General features: G+C 42.4%; 1 protein-coding gene and 1 long non-coding RNA gene across 3 annotated transcripts; both read right to left on the bottom strand.

Annotated features, from left to right (window-relative positions):
* Window positions 1-15: 15 nt before the first annotated feature.
* On the bottom strand, window positions 16-3,114 carry LOC306700787. Its single transcript, XR_013767214.1, has 4 exons — window positions 2,987-3,114; window positions 1,783-1,919; window positions 1,322-1,366; window positions 16-1,240 (listed from the first exon to the last, which is right to left on the bottom strand). It is a non-coding gene; the product is annotated as an uncharacterized lncRNA (long non-coding RNA).
* A 350-nt stretch (window positions 3,115-3,464) lies between these two features.
* On the bottom strand, window positions 3,465-16,576 carry taok1a (TAO kinase 1a). 2 transcript variants are annotated; one of them, XM_079166856.1, is made up of 20 exons: window positions 16,465-16,576; window positions 13,502-13,763; window positions 12,729-12,800; window positions 12,530-12,631; window positions 12,382-12,427; window positions 12,165-12,261; window positions 11,956-12,069; window positions 11,771-11,862; window positions 11,449-11,542; window positions 11,266-11,347; window positions 11,008-11,175; window positions 10,678-10,878; window positions 10,393-10,521; window positions 9,831-10,067; window positions 9,608-9,736; window positions 9,284-9,487; window positions 8,919-9,158; window positions 8,371-8,583; window positions 8,051-8,233; window positions 3,465-7,387 (listed from the first exon to the last, which is right to left on the bottom strand). In XM_079166856.1, exons 2-20 carry the CDS (start codon window positions 13,631-13,633, stop codon window positions 6,872-6,874), a joined length of 3,051 nt encoding a protein of 1,016 aa, XP_079022982.1. In that variant the 5' UTR covers window positions 13,634-13,763; window positions 16,465-16,576; the 3' UTR covers window positions 3,465-6,871. The 2 variants fall into 2 exon arrangements, with proteins under 2 accessions (XP_079022982.1, XP_079022983.1); XM_079166857.1 differs by having other exon boundaries at window positions 16,291-16,482.
* Between the last annotated feature and the right edge of the window lie 690 nt (window positions 16,577-17,266).

Genomic DNA, 17,266 nt, shown 5'->3' with positions numbered 1-17,266 from the left:
TTTTATTTAGCATATGTTTACAAAACAATATTGACATTGTTTGTCTCAAAATGTTACCAAAACTATCTGCTGGTTCTGTTCAAAAGCAAACCCTTTAATTGACAGAGAAGGAATGCACAAATATTTTTGGCAGACCAATAATCTCACAGGTTTGCAAAGAGTTGCTTATTTGAAATGTATAATTTCACATTTTATTTCATTAACTAGATATAATACTTACATATTGCTCTAATGGAGGAGTCCTAACATGGAGCATACTCTCCCCACTATTATCTTCGTCTTTAGACACACAAATCAGGGCTGTGTTCCAAATCACACACTCATTCTTTTTACTTTTAGTACATACAGCAGCTGCCCTTACAAAGTACCGTTGCATGCAGTATGCATTCAATTGCACCCTGAACTTTGACCCTCTTGCTTGTATCCGCTGCATAGAGTATTGAAGGCAAAATTGCCAGAGAAGCAGAACATCTGGATATTTTTGGCATACTGCATTTGACATACTATGTGTACAGAATACATTGCTCCTTTTGGGAAAAATACAATTGGGAACACAGGGTCCACTTTTAGGGCTTTCAATCCTATCTTGTGATCTTCAACAGCAGATGGAGCTTTAGCAGTTGCTCTGAAAATGGCTCAGTTATCATGTATCCTCAGTATGAAATTTCCGTCTTGTAATACACGTTCTTATATCGGCATAGAGACACATGACAACTGAGCAGAATCCCTCCGCAGATAAAGGCCATAACTTATAACAGATATACTGTAATCTGATATTGCAGTAAATCTAAATATAAAACACTTATAGCTGCAGACAGCAACAACTGTAGTTGCATAGAACGGCACTATTATCAAAACACCATCTTCTCAAAATGGAGTTAAAAAAAGAACAAACCAAGCATTTTATGCTCCATTCATTCTGCTTCCCCAACATCTTAAAGTGAAAATATAAATGTTACATTGGTGGGTATGACACACATCAACCATTGAGGACCTCCCTCTACATCTTAGTTGCGCCTTCACTCGTGCTGCTACTCTCCACCACCTATTATTAAAAGGGGGCCTACGTTTAACGACGTTAACAAGGACTGTGCGCAAGTCAATGCAAAGAAAAAACAGCTACTGCTTTCCATCATTCGTTGTTCGGTCAAAGAACTGCAACAGCCTCTATTGAGTCCTTTCAGTGGAGTTCTTGATCTTTTTTCCATCTCAGGTCTGCATCTCTGTCTGAATATCAACTCTGTGGAGAGAGACGAGAGATTATACCTTGCACACAAATTGTTATAAACTTAATTATTCAGGATAAAAATACAGTTCTTACCTGCTCAACATGTATATTATCTGTCCAGGATCATCTGCAAACACCCTGTAACATAAACCAAATAGTTTTATTAAAACATAGTGTTCATTTACCCATGAACCCAGTACACACAACACTGATTCTATAATGGACTTTGTCCATTAGGGCTTAAGTGTTTTGCCATCTATCACTTAAGGAAGGGCTTGAGGACTCTTACGGTTTAAGTTTGGGTCCTATCAAGAAATTGGAGGTGACGTTTTAAAATTTCAACGCATGTCATTCTAACTTTTCTTCTCTCCCTCGACTTCCAAGTAAGTTGACAAATAAGTGTTTGCGGGGAAACCAAAGTCATAGATCTGGGACCCGTACCACACAACAATCTGGCTCTCTTTGGTTACATGGGGTATAAATAAGTGTAGGACTTTCTTTAGCATAGAGTGTGAATGTGTTGCATATGTAATGCACATAAAAACATCTCTTACCCGTCTCCCCAGTAGTAAAAAGCCCGGTCCTGGTAGAACATGGACAGAAACAGCCAAACACTTATTGTCTCGACCCAGAATATGACAAACAGGAACCATAGTGATGACAGCACGACTTCACACAACATCCTGGAGCTCTGTGAGGACACCACACGTACAGTACAAATAAGTGATGCCTTCTGGTATTATGATCCTAGTATCTATACCGTAAATATAAAAAGTATTCACCTGTCCTGAATTTTCAAGAGTGATTCTTCTAATATGTGTCTACCGTCAGGGAACATACAGTTTATGTCATAACTTTATGACATAACAGTGCATACATTAATATATATATATATATATATATATATATATATATATATATATATATATATATATATACACATACTATAAATAACATCAAGGTTTGTATGCAATGTGAATATGTCAAGTCAGCATACAATACGTTTTTTCTATACATTGTTCACTTGTACAACATATTTCATTAATCATCATTGTTATAGTATAATAGATTAAGGCTTTTCCATCCCAAATATGTTTTGTAAATCATACTTATAGTATGTCATAAAGTACTACTGTAGGTTTACTAGAATTACACAAAACATAATGTAAACTATTTTATTAAATAATGTAAGACTATTGAGTTGGGCACAATAATGTGAGCAATAACAATTAAGTATCACACGTTTATAACATAAAATGTAAAATAAAGTGTACCAGGATAAAAACACTATAAAAACGAATGTTGCCAATTCAATGGCTAACCTCACACTTCTTCTGATTTCATTTAGCTGTTTAAAGTAAAGATAGTGAATCAGTGTCCACCTATTTCAGTTACTTTAAATGTCTATTAGGCCTAACGTATGCATTCTACAACACAGAAGTTCTCGTTAGCTGCAAAAGTCAACGTTGCTAAACGTTATGAACCGTTACTATAAAGCATTCGGAGTTGTAGGGTCCATGTCCTCGATGCAGGGAATATAATAATGTATTATATTATAATATAATAATGCTTCTATAGCGTTAGAGACGTCTACCGTTAGCTTGGCAGCTAAAGTCGTGACACAAATGTGACGTTGAACAAGACGAAGTTACAGAGGAACAAACTGCAGCTAACAGCTACCGTGAAGTTATATTAGTCACGCATCCATGATTGTTAACCGGGCAGAAGATCGTTTAGTTGATTACACTATTTACTCACTCAAATAAACGACTCTTGTACCGGCATTCCTTTAACAGGCCAGCAAAACATTCACATTTGTTTACAATACTCGTCACATATCACGTTGCAGGTATTTCCGCTTGTAGGACAAGGCTATTGAATGAAGGCTGGGAGATTTTGAGCTTGCACATGCGCAGTTCAACCGCAGCATTGCCGTTGAGAGTGTTACTGCACACGGCTCTAGGAAACAGGGATCGAGTCCGCTCACGTGCTATTTGGTTGCGCTCAACAGCCTTAACTCTTGGGGTAAGCTCGTGAGCCGGCAAGGGAGCCTTTCAGACCAGATTCAACTGCGCATGTGTTGAACCTCAACGATATCACACAAGACACCACCTCTTTTTAACGCTCCTTGGATATCATTGGTTGATTGACTGTGGTCCCCCTGCATGCCACACGAATGCCATAACACAGCAACACAAACAAATAAAATAAAAACAAAAGGCCAGATATACTAAAATTACTTTATTACAGCTGATTTCTGTTCAATATCCCTCTGCCAACACAATGCTAAATATAATACAAACAAATAGTAAATTTGATCCTATTCTTATTCTGTTTTATGAATCTTTTTACACAATTTAAATCCACTTTTAGTACTTTACCATCTCTTATGTAGTATCTTTATAATCTCTCTGACATTCAATAACAAGTTCCACCGTCTATACATTTTAATACAGGTTATGAGTTGTAGTGGTAATGTGCCAAAGAAGAATACTGACATCTTCAAAGAAATGCAATCTCTTTTCATAATTTGCCTGTCATCCACTTGATCTTTTCAAGCCTTTTAACTTTGGCCACTAGACCAGAACCAAGTTGTTTCTATGCTTCATACGTTTCATGCCGTCCGCCCGCTGATAGGTAAAAACATGGCGATGAGACAATGCAGTGGTATCTGGGCTTGGCAACTCAGGTATGGCACAGTGTTTGACCATAAAAAAGGATTGCCGATTCTCATTCTGTTTCCCAAAAGCTTTCAGTCAGTAGGACACAATTTGACATCAAAGTTAAAGTTAAAAAAAAAAGAAAAAAAAAGAAAGAATAAAATCCAGGTTTGTGGAGACAATGATTGACAACAATATCCAGACTCCCTCACACACAACATTGACATAAAATTGAACAGAAGTTGTGCATACAAACTTAAGGTTGGCATGTATGTGAGTATGTGTGTATTGATCGGCCTGACATTCAAACTCTTGGCTTTTGACTAACGGTAAGATTCAGATCACGATAAATCAATAAATCAGAAAGGATATGATGAATATAACCTGCTGTGTTACAGTAGCTGGAACTAGTCACTCAGCATTAAAAAAAAAAAAAAAAAAGTGTGTGTTTTGGGACCAAACCATAAGCAGCTTGATATAATGCATACTTTCAAGGATAGAATATATACACATTTATTTAAAAAAAAAAAAAAAGAAGTGCCCAGCATTGTTGTGTCCTCAAACGTGATCCCAATCTATCACAATGTGACATTCAGAAAGAATTTGAACAGGTGGCTCTGAACCTGGAGAATGATCAAACGTGTGCGGGAGAACGAACTCTTCAGTGATGACGCTCAGAGACGCCCGACTGAAGAAGTGGCATTTGAAAAAAGAAAAAAAAAAAGGCGATGACAGCAAATACATGCATACGAGGAGGCATTCCGTCTGTGGACACAAAACTAAGAATATCTTCCAATGAGCGACGTCCGGACAACTCAAAACCACTTAGAGAGCAAAACAGGTTTGCCAATATCAGTGTGGTCTGTCAGTTAAATAAAGTTAGTTTTTAGAAATTATTTTCTTAAAATGTGAGTTTAGTCTTTAAATGTTTTCTTTTAATAAAATATACACATATGAACATTTAACACCAGCTTTGTGATTCAAGGGAACATATTATCCTTCTCATCTCTGGATCATTATCTTTAAATGGCCTTTTAAACAAAAAATGTTTTAAACTCTGCATGGAAATAAAAAAAAGCGTCACTTCAGAGAGAAGCGAGTGAGCAGAGACGGATATTATCAGAGGAACTGCTAGAGCTATCAAAAGGAATACCTAAATGCTTTTTTTTTGCCACATTTATTTCGTATTTGGCTATTTTTCCACAGAGTGCGCATTGACTCAATTTACACGTATGCGATACAACGTCATCATGCGAGCATGTGCTTGTTTCAGTCCCCCTCTCGTTCTTGGGTTCTGAGGGGACGGTGTGACATTTATAACTTAGCACCTTTTACATCGTTAGTGTTACTTAACTGGGCCCCAACATGTTTAACAGTGTTGTAGTTTTCCTAGTAGTGCCGAGCCTGCTGTCATGGTCGTTGACAATTATCTGAAGCGCTCCGCCTGCACGTGATGGACTCTCGTCAGTGAACGTTTTGCTTCGTGAAACTGTAGCCAAGAGATATTTGAAAAAGCCCGCAGCATCCTCGCGTCCTCTATTCAATCACAACTCAGCATAAACACACGGAGGAGATAACCAACAGCTACAGTTTCTAAACACAGTTAAAGCTGCAGAAAGGAGGGGGGGGGGGGGCTCTCATTCATATACTGTATATATATCGTCACACACACACACACACTAGGTCTTGTCTGTACTTGGGGAGATTGCTCCTACAAATCACAGCACGGGTCAGCTCCACTTGTCAACTTCACAACATGCGTACCGACGACACACTCAATCCACCAGGTGCTCAGCGAGAAGTAGTCAAACTTTACACACATTCCGCTGTTTAAAGTGCTTAGAAAAAGGCAGCAGTTTAAAAAGGCACTAATAAAAAATAAACAGATCAATACTAGGATTGTTTTTGAAGGCAAAGTAGTCTCCTTTTTTTTTTTGTTGTAATCTCCTCCTGTGAATGTGTACAATTGCCCCGAGAGTACCACCACTCTAAAGACCAAAACCATATAGTTACTGATATACACCGATACAAGTATCTTTCTATTTCTCACCATTTATAAGACTTTAACTGCATACACAGTAAGTATAATCTGAGGAAAGTATTTTCACACCCTCTGGAATTAAAATAAAAAAATAAAATAAACTAAACATACACCGGCACTGATTCTAAACGGATGATGAAATTATCAAAACTATAAACATCTGAGATGGATTTTTAGAATCAAGGATTAAAAGGCACTGTAGTAGTGTTGTAACATAAGCCTGAAACGGTTACGGTTTGTTTATTTGGCTCTGGATTTGTTAAGTCTCATTTTGGCTGCTGACCAGGAAGTCGGGTGAAATAAAAAGCAGTGAATGAAAAGTAAAAGTTATCACAATGACCATTACAGCAGGCTGGTATCACAACAGCAACGCAACTTTAGTCAGGTTTGCCGCATTTTTTTAAACCACCGTCAGAAAATGGACCAGTGTATAACAGAATAAGAATCGGGAGAGTGAGGGAGTCCTAAATAAAAATGAGTTCTCTGTGATTGTTTGATACCACATTTCTAAAGGACATCGTTCACACATGTCAAAAGCTTTTTAACAGTGTGTCATGTGCAAAATGAGAGCAATGGCTGTGAAAAGCACATAATGTACATTTAAAAAAAAAAAAAAAAAAATTCAGAAGGAGAGAGCTGTAAATAAAAACATTATGTGTTGACGCTCAAATTTCTTATGTAACATAAATTTAAGGATCTGTGTGTGCCGATAAACTGCCGTGAGGACGGGCTGCGTCTCCTCCAGCCCTTTTGACCTGAGCAACATTTATTTCATCGCACATCCACATCTGTACACGGGAGAAACGCAGAGAGAGAGAGAGAGCAAGAGAGAGAGAGAGAGAGAGACAGAGCAGCAGAGCTCTGCCATTATTCTGTCCTGCTTCGTTTGTTGGACTCTACGTCTCCACGCTCAAACTCTGACGCCGGGGACCGACAGGGGATCTATGTGTAGGAGAGGTGCGACCCGTTAGATATTTGAGAGGTGACGCTGGTACTCCTGCTCATGTTCTGCTCGCTGCGCCCTCCTGAGGGTGTCCTCCCCATTGCCTGGGGGCTGTTCTGTACACCTCCACTGCTGCGGGATGGGTGGCCCCACGGCGACGGAACCCCGCCTCCCTGCATGCCCTGCCCCCAGCCCTGCTGCATAGGTGCCCCTCCCGGACTGGAGTGATAGTGGTGATGGCTGCCGTGGTGGCTTGACCCTCCGCCCGAGCCGCCACTGCCCCACTGCGACGCCGGGGAGCTTCCGGACGGTTGCTGTGGCTGATTCCAACTTGCGTGCGCCCCAGGAAAGCTGTTGCTGAGCCCCTCCGGGGAGACGTTGGACAGCACCATGTTGCTGAAGCCCAGGCGCATGCTCTCCGAGTCAAAAGCCTCAACTTCTCGGGCTTGGCGTTCCAGCAGGCTCCGGATTCGCTCCAAGCGTTCGTTCTCCAAGGACATCATCTCCTCCTCAATCTACAGAAAAGACAATGTTCACATGCAATATATCTGCTTCACAGTCGGCAGTGTGACTTAACACCACTGTGTTCTACAAGCATCCGTCAACCGTGCATATTTAGCTTTCACACCGACTGGAAATCTGTTCAAAGAAACACAAAAGGTGTAAACAATAAAAAGGAAGCATGGCTGAATCCCATTTAGCTGCTTCACATTCAGGGTCCTGGTATTGTGTCCCGCTGTCATGACATACTGAGACACTAGAACACAGCCATCATTCATTTGTATTTGGTTACACCTGTGCTTTTCCTTCTTATTGTACCACATTAAACTTCTCCAGGACTTAGTGGAATTCTACAGACTGTGTTTGAGAACGGAAGTGAATGGGGATTTGAATTCATGTTCACTGCGTGCATGTGTCACATTGCCCTTACTCTCCTGTTAATGTTGTCGCACCAGTTAGGGCTGGACATATTACACCGTTCTCATTTTTATTGGTACATTCACATATAAATCCTAGCGGGCCTTTTCCCTCCTTCAACCAGAGCAGCAGTCTAATAAAACCAGAACAACCTGTGTGAGTGAGTGTGCTGGCCTTCTAAAACTCAAACCTTCCCAATAATCATGGGAGGTAGACCAATGACAATCTCTCCATGAGATAACTCGAGAGAGGAGGATCACCTTCTGTTCCAGCAGGGCCCTCCGGAGGGACACCCTCTGCTCCAGGTCCTTTCTCTCGCGCTCATGTTGGGCGTCCGTCTGCATCTTGATCTTGCTCTGGTAGGCGTTGAGCAGCTCCAGCTCCTGCTGTAGCTGCATTCGTAGGCCCTGGCACTGAGCCTCCTGAGTCTCATCCAGACGCAGCTGGTGACAGAGAATAGATCAGGATCCAATGAGTAAAATACAACCGTAAACCAGCAAAAAGTAAAATCGGGTGGCACCTTCATGGTCATATTTTACAGCTTTAAGATTCTAGATAATTCTGGCATTCCCAGACTCACCGCCTGAGTGGAAAGCATCTCATTGATGGAGTGGTCATACTGCTCTGCCAAGATGGCAAGTTTGCGGTGCTGCTCGTGCTTCAGACGTTTGAGGACAGCCTTGTGCTCCGACTTTGGCGTGGTCTCCAACAGATGGTTCCTCAGCGCTTTGTACTGCCTGGTCTGGATCTTACACGTGTCCTGGAACTGCTTCTTAATCTGTAGCTCTTTGGACTGCGTTACAGGGAGAAAAGAAAATGATGTATTTCCTTCTTTAATAGCAAACATTAAGACAACGCAGGAACAGAACCTGATCAATATTTTTGCCATCCTCAATTTCATTTAAAACAGTTTATCTAACCAAAGAGGAGGGTAGAAGCTCCACACGCATACTTTAATGCAGTGGATCCATGTTTCACCACATCTTGGCTTATTCAAGATCAAATATAGGTTAGCCTGACAAATAGTGAACTGAATGTTAAAACAGATCCAGAAGTACCCAGAGCAGCGTTTCATTATCGCTGAAATTAGAGCATCTACTGAATATTCAACACGAGCTGCGTTCTCACCCTGAGGCTCTTGGGCTGCTGGCGAACCTCCATGACGTGTTTGCGCCGAAGCTCCCTCTCCCTCCTCTTGTTGTACTCCTGCTGATTGGTGAGCTCCGTCTGGTGCTGCAGGCGGATGAGCTCAGCCCTCGTCTTTTGGATGTTGTTGAGCTGGCGGAACTCCAGCTCTTGCATGGACTCGTGGTGCCGGAGAAGCATGGCGTGTTCCAAGTCCTTCTGGGTCTGACGCTTGTTTAGCTCCTAATCATGTGCACATGGAGAAACAAACAGCAAAGTGATGATGCGCCCAAAGATAACTTAGATTTTAGCATGTTAATCAACACATTTCAGACCCAGAAGTACAATGTGGGAGACGGAGTGCTGACCTCGCGCACTAAGTCCCGCTCAATGGTGTGGCGCGCGATCAAGATCCTCCGTTTGAACCGGCGGCACTCCAGGTCCAGATACTGCCTCTGTCTGCGCGCCAAGTTGGCCTCTTCCTCCGCTTGGAAGTGTTGGAAGTTCTCCTTCTGCTTGGACAACCAGTCCTGCTTTTCCTTCTTGGGCGTTGACTGGTTTTCATTCAACTCCTGAACAGAAGAAAGAATGCAGGTCACTGGTAGAAGAGGACTACATAGTGCTGATTGGTGTCCATTTGCTGATAGTGAGTAAACTGAAAGTTTAGGATTCTATTGTAACTATCCCCCTACCTCTTTAAGTTGTTCCTTGCGAAGTTTGTACTCCCGCTTCTGAGATTCCAGGAAGCTGTTGAGCTCTTTCTTCTGCTGACTCTGGATATGTTGTTGGAACTTCTTCTCATCGTTGTTAAAGGTTTTTACCTAATGGAAGAAACGCACACCATAGTCAGTCGTCTCTATGTAAAACACAGTGTTTAGTAAATCTTCAGTGAACACAGATGAGCTTGAAGCCTACATCTTTCTCCATGGACGCCTGGTGCTTCTTGATCAGTTTCTCCATCTCCTGGGCGAAGCTATTCCTCTGGTTCTCCAGCTCCTTGTCCAGGCGAAGCCTGTGCTCGTCCATCTCCGCTTTCAGCTTGTTCTCCAGAGCCATCAGCTGTTTCTGGTGCTGCCGCCTCATGCGCTTGTAGCCCAAGATCTGCTCCCTGAGCTCTGAATCCTGCTCGTGCTCCTTAATCTGGCGAGTGAGCTGAAAAACACAAGACACGGATTCCCTTTATATTGTTGGAGATGCATACGCAATATGTATGCGAGGCGAACATATGTATCATGCAAAAGTGAGGTATTAAAGAGAATATGGGTGACATGGACAACTGTTTTTGTGTTTTCAAGCTGGATCATGACACTGCTTTTGAGGAGGAAAAGTATTTATTTTTAGCCTTAAAGTGAAATGACCACGAGGGCAACGTGTCAAAAGAGGTCTGCCTTTGAAGAACACATGGATGTGGAAAATGTCCAGCAGCTATACAAGAAGTTATCATCGCCGTCTTCTTATTCAATAAATGAGTGATTACCACTGAGGCTGTGCGTATAGTAGCGAAGTGTTCGCGGTTGCGTTTTGGCCGTGGAGTGTGTGCAGGCGGGGACTGAGGCTCAGTCGGCCGGTTGTTCGGCTCCGACTCTTCATTGTACGTCTCCTCATCCTGAAAAGCAAGCAGAAATACACACACGGAGCATGTAAACAGCAGAACAAAATACTGCACCGTGATTAATGAATGCATTACTCTTATCAATTTGAAACAGTGAACACCATGTAACACGACATGGCTGCAGGTCAGACTGGAACCTGGACCTCTTACCGGTTTGAGGAGGATCACGGAGCTGTTGGACATGACCGTGTGACCTCCCTCCATGTCCACCTCGCTCTTGTCATCGCCTGCGTCCGTGAGACTGTTGACAGAGCTGCTCTGGGAACTGGCACTGATTGACATACTGGGTATGGATTGGTTGCTCCCCACGCTGTTCACTGTACCCGTCCTGCCCACGCTGTGCTCGGGATCCTGGAAATAACACACGCAGCACATAGTAAGAAGGTTAAAACAACGCTCTCTTATAACTTATAGGATGACATCACACAGAGACAGAAAGAAGTGCAGGCGAATAGAAGCTGAAACGGTCACGTGACAGACCTCGTCGTCATCTTGTGCCTCCGTTGTGGGGCCATTGTGGGCTTCCTGAAACAAGATCTTCTTCATCTTGCGATACTGCAGATTGTCAAGCTCTCGCACCGCGTCCTTAGTCCGACTTATCAGGTCTATTAGCACGGATTCTGGACGCTCACGCTGGACAAATGCATGCTGGAGGACGAACACAGAAAAGACGTCTTGATAAGGTTACAGGGATTAAACACGGAACATAATCTGCCATAGGCATTGTGAGATTATTACCTTTAAGAGCTCCTCAGAGTTGGGCCTGTCCTGGGGAAATTTCTGAAGGCAAGAATCTACAAAATTTCGGAAATAGTCCGTCCTAAAAGTGAGAGATGAAATTATAGATTTGTAATTATTTTATGGCCTCAGTTTATTTAAGAAACAACAGACGAGCTAATATTAATATAACTCTAAACTCACCATTCACTGGACTGCAGCATGGGACTCTCATTCTGTGCTATGTGGTATAAGGCACTCATTGCATTCATGTTGAACAGTGGAGGCTTCCTCTCAGCTACAGGTCAAGTAGCAGGTTACACCAATGATTCAGATGTTGCAAAAGGGAAATGAAATTATGAGAGGAAGAAAGAGCAACATTATTCAGTTATTGACTGACTAAGTGAGCAAAATGAATGCTGGCAATGAGATGTTTGTAAAATTGAGAAAAAGAGATCGATGCAAGCAATGTAACTGTAATCTAAGTCCGAGATGTGAATTAGGCCATATACAACAGTGACCATACCTAATTCAATGCAGGTTATTCCCAAGGACCAGATGTCCACCTTTCCATCATACTGGCCTTCATCCATAGCTAAAATGACTTCTGGGGCCATCCTGAGAAAAACACATTCAGCGCCATACAAACGTGTTAATAACCATTTTAATGGAACATTTGGGAAACCTTTAATAAAATGTTTTGTAGCATACCAATATGGAGTCCCAACAAAGGAGTTGGCAGGACAGGCAATGGAGGCAGAACCAAAATCTGCTAGTTTTACCTGCCCTGGCTCCGTCAGCAAGACATTTCCCGCCTTGATATCTCTGTCGAACAAATACGAGGAAATGATTACAGCGCCACGCGGACGACAGAACGCCCGAGGGCATAAGCAGTGTCCGGCATGCTTCCAAACACTCACCGGTGAATCATGTTGTGGGAGTGAAGATAAGCCAACCCTTGAAGAGCACCATGGGTAATTGCAGCTATTTCCACTTCTTGCAGAGGTTTCTTGTGAACTGGAAAGGATAAATTCACCAACAGCGATGTAAATCAAGAAAAAAAGCGAGACTACCGTCTCCGTTTGTAGTCGTGCTGCCTCATGCGATCATCGGGCATACAAAAGGTTTTCAACTCACCTTCCAACAGATCTGAAGCAGAGCCTAGACAATACTCCATTACCAGCTGCAATGAAATAAAGAGTATGTTGTGTAAATGTGTGACTTTACCGATCAGTGGGGTCATACATTTCAGTCCTGATCGTCGAACTCTCATGTAGGGTCTCACCCAGGCAGTGTGCTCTCGCAGGTAACATCCTTTGTACTCGATGCTGTTCGGGTGCTGTATTCTCTGCAGGAATTTCACCTCCTTGATTATGTCTTGCCATTTCTATGAAAATCGTAAAAATTAGAAGACTATGACAACAAACAAGATTTTTTTTTAAAAAACACTAAAATGTGGTATCGATCAGTGAAAGCTGTTATACCTCAGTGGACTGCTTTCCACTGTAGGACATCTTCTTGATGGCCACCACCTCATTTGTCCGCACATCCCGTGCCTGAATGAAAAGCACGTTACATTTTGCACGACATGATATTGTCACTTCATAACATAACCAATGATTCAGGTTGTAGTTCAGTGATGGAGGCGACAGGGATAAAGATATTGAGCTAAGAATACATCATAAAAAAAAAAAATGTATTCTTTCTGTAAAGTCTGCTCAGTAATTAGCTGGAGGTCAAGGCTGACACACTAAGACATTAAAGTCATTCTGAAACATTTAAAAGGATCTAAAGGTCTAAAGGGTGATGGAACAATGCTTTCCTATTGATGAATACTGAAACAAAACAATGTATCAATGTCATCCCAAAGCCCCAATCTTCAAGCATGCTCTGTATAGTGAAAAAATATTCATGCTGGACTTCTTTGTAAGCAGGTTATAGCACTATGACACAGGACTTTCCTAATTTTCAGGTAACTTATCACAATCAGCATTCATTTTATCATCCATAACAATGATGTTTAGGTAAAACAATTGAATTACGCCAACCTTGTTACACAGTGCAATACCAGAAATCTGCACTTGAACATATTTGATGAACTGATTTGCTTGGACAACCCTTTGTCTTTGGGTCAGACCCCTCTGTGTCCGAATGTGCCAACACAGTGGCCTCACTGTACTTAATGATGAGCAGTTCTGATGTCAGACTGAACATGGCTTCCGGCTGGGTCCGTACCCGTGTATTGTGAAATACTCACAAAATATACAGCACCAAAGCTGCCATGGCCGATCTCTCGCAGATCCGAGTAGAGCTTTTCTGGGTCCTCCTTGAAGAAGAGCTCGGCGACATCGGGGTCCTTCAGGCTCCCCGCCCGACTGCTGTTGGGCATAATGGGGAGTTGTGGGGGCGGGGGGGGGGCAGAGCCGCTGTCGCCAGGAACTATCTGGGTCTGCGACAGCGCCTTGAAAGCCCCCACCGATGGCTCATCTGCAGGACAGTGGTCTCATATGTGTTCAGAGCTGAAAGTACAAGAAAAAGGCAAGAACACGTTGAAGAAAAGACAATAAATGACCGGGTTTTATCATAAATATCAAATTGACAGCAGGAACGTACAAAATCTAAGTTAATTTGGATGAAATACACGTTATTTACGTCACTACTAGATTCCTCTACATTGTTAATGTTGTAAGTTACAGTGGGAGGTCGTGTGAAACAACAGGTAACAGATCACACAGCTCTCTGGCTGTGCATGTGTGCTACAGCAGAGCCTATTAACCTGAGCGAGAGAGGGCTACGCAAAACATGAGCTGAACCACGATGTCGGGTGCAAATGTGGAGAACGGCCGGTCGGAAAAAAAACCCTGGAGGGAGCGAAGAGATAGGTCTTCTGTTTCCATAGTAACAGCAACCACAGTACGGAAATCAGTGGGCTGTGTCCTAACAAACTCCTCTCACACCTTCAGTGACTGGTATGGAGACAGACAGATGTGAGGAGGATACGAGGAACCGTCTCGCAGATCACCATTTCAAGCTCGAACAAAGACACCGAGGTACCGACACGCTGCGAGACAAGACGCCTGCACTGGAACAAAGCATTCCAGTGATCGGACTACTTGTTAAACCTGTAGGTACGCGGTAAACACACGTTCTTAAACATACCAAACATTCTCCATGTAACCTCCGTGCAGTTGATTGCGCAACACCTATTCTCTATTACCTATAGTGGTTTCTAGCCGTGCATTTGGTTCTGGTTTTATTTGCCCTAGTTTAAAAAAAAAAAAAAAGGCATACAGGTGCAAAATACCGATTGATTGTGTGTGGTGATCACTGCGTTAAAAAACTGGGGCAAAAAACAGTGTGCCGTTCCAAAAACTGAGCTGGGTAGAGAGAAATACCCGTGATTCCTGAAAAATATCGAAAATATTTACAGTGGGGTGTGTGGATTAACCAGATTGTATGTTTTTATTTTAGATAAAGTCAAGGACACCCTTTACAGTATATAGCATAACGTCCCCAACTCCACTGTCTGGCTGAAACTTGTCTAGTAAATAGTTTGCTGTACAACTTCACTGCTGTAATACAGATGTAGACTTGTAAAAGATAACTGAGGAAGCTTTACTGAGCCCATGTGGCTCAGATGATCAGATGCAGAGCTGACGCTGGAGTCACAAGACTTCTTTCCCAGTCCGGGAGAAACAGCCCCCAGTTCAAGTAGACATCTTTTGTCTCACAACAACACTGAACAACTCACTATTCCACACAGACGCAAGCCACGGGCCCTGAAATAAAGCCTCATTACTATGCAGGGACTTTATTGCCATTGTTCTTTACTACAGTGTTGCTCATGAATGAGCTTTGTTGTCATATCTCCCGATGGCATTTTCCCCCCCAATGTGGAAACGTGAGCACAAAAGTGAGTGATGATAACTGATACCTTCATAAAACACCCGTGCGTTCCAACAAGCACAGCGCACACACATACGCACAAGAATGCAGCAGGACAGGACAACAAAGCTAGAGGGCTGGAATTCCCAATGTATGCCCTCACTGCGCTGCATTTCCTGTTCGCACAGCTATAGGGAGGTAGGAAGGGGCCCTGGTGAGCATTTTGACTGGTGATTATCTGTCTCTCTTGACTCAACAGCAATGGCATGCGCACAGACGTGGATTGCAATTGCAAACACTGCGAAAGCTGTCGTACCACGCAGTTAATGTATCTTTACCATCACTTTTTTTTTTAGAAATCAGCACTTAACTTATGAGTAATGTTGGTCAGTTCAGTCATTTCCTTATGGCACTCCAAACCATAGCACAACATCACACAATCACACAGTGTCAACCACCAGTGTTTCCTTCATCTTCAACACATATGTCAAGGAACAAAAAACTAAGTGTGTGTCTTATGTACAGGCTTACAGTACAGTACATGAATCGAGCAAGATGGCAATTGGGTCTGATCAGAGTTTGACTGTGGGGATAAGTAGACACTTGTACAGTAGTGTTATTGCTCTGAACAAATGTAATACACCACAATCAGATGACCAAGGTTTACCCAAAACTAGCCTTACCTGCTGCGCTCTATCCACAGTTACCTGTGTGGCTGGGTAACACCTCACTGGAGTTTCAACACAAGTGGAATTAGCGAGAGCACTTAGTGGGATTTTCTGAAAGTTGTCACTTTCCAACCGCCGTTTCACTTGTCACATCAGTAAATCAAACTAACAGAGTCTGGAATGTAAAGACCCTAAAACAACACTCTCGATCTCACAAAATTCAGAGGGTTTCAGGAGCTCCCAAACCAGCCGACGTTGACTGTAACGTTAGCTACACACCAAACTTAACGTTAGCTAAGCTAAGTTACGTGTCATATGATCAAACAATCCAAACAATATCCGCTGCGTATTTACAACGTGAACAGTGAAGTAACTACTCGAATGATGTGGAATTACACCGACTTTAAGGAGTTATTTACCAGATATTGCTAAATTAGCAAGCTTGCCAATGTGATGTTTGCTAACTTAGCTTAGCCAGTTAGCTGAAACTCACCCTCTCCTGACAGGCCAGGTCTCAGCACTGTAGAGAATGTCGTGTTATTCACAACAGTTTGGGATTATAAAAGTGTTCCTCCCGTTTCATCACCGACACGGTTATTTCGTACGTTAAATCCTTGTGGTTCTTACCGCTGTCAGTCGATTATAAATGTCAGATTAGTTAAATTACCGTAGGTTAAGATCCCCACCCTCGAAGTAACTGTGGTGCCAGAGTAGAATCCCACTCAGGTCCAAAGATGGCTGCCGAGCGCTCCACCGCCGCCTCCCTTCGCGAAAATACGTTGAGGAGAATGTGAGGGAAGTTCAAACACCTCCCAAACACCCAGAAACAATCCGTGTTGGTATCCGCGATGTCGTTAGATAAAGAAACTGTGGATTTAACCTAGCACGCTGGCATGTTAACGATTTACTAGTCTGTTTGGTTAAACTGTTACTCTGCCGGACTGTCCGTCTTCCTTCGACTTACTGCAAACTGCAGTTCCGCCCTGTTGTAACTGCAGTAAACTCTCTCTGACCCAAAAACTTCCAGAGGCGGAGACATAAGTAAAAACAATATCTTATAAACTGGAGAACATAAAGTCTTACAAAACTTGTTATTCATTTGTGACATAGCATTTCCTCATATTTGTTTCTGACAAATTACCACACACCATAGGTCGTGTAAAAAATGAATTATCTTGTAATAGAAAATGCTGATTTCTAGAAAAATATAAATGATTTTGATTGTTAGGGTTAACTACTTTATCACATATTGAAAGGTAATCATAGTTAGAGACCTAGCCTGCTGAAGTGAGTCTGTTGAAGGTGATTAAAGTTCATGGCGAGACCAAAATATTGTTTTCTCTTCTGGCTTCAAGAGATATGGACGCGGTCAGTAGGCTAGTATTTCATGGTCTGCCATTCACATTCTTTTATATTTTCTGTATTTGTTGGCTATATCTCCTATGTACAAGTGGACATTTTAGGCTTGA

Source organism: Pholis gunnellus (genome assembly GCF_910591455.1).
Source record: "Pholis gunnellus genome assembly, chromosome: 9".
Classification (NCBI taxonomy): domain Eukaryota; kingdom Metazoa; phylum Chordata; class Actinopteri; order Perciformes; family Pholidae; genus Pholis; species Pholis gunnellus.
The sequence above is the reverse complement of the archived record's forward strand: the minus strand, read 5'-3'. Positions and strand labels throughout refer to the sequence as shown.

What these genes read in the sequence shown, in the direction of transcription:
- taok1a (XM_079166856.1), bottom strand. Translation starts at nt 13,633, where the DNA reads ATGCCCAACAGCAGTCGGGCGGGGAGCCTGAAGGACCCCGATGTCGCC. An exon ending in AGGCACAAGATGACGACGAG is followed by an intron (nt 10,879 to 11,007) that starts GTCTGTCACGTG and finishes TGTTATTTCCAG; the next exon opens with GATCCCGAGCACAGCGTGGG. An exon ending in AGGCGTCCATGGAGAAAGAT is followed by an intron (nt 9,737 to 9,830) that starts GTAGGCTTCAAG and finishes TTCTTCCATTAG; the next exon opens with GTAAAAACCTTTAACAACGA.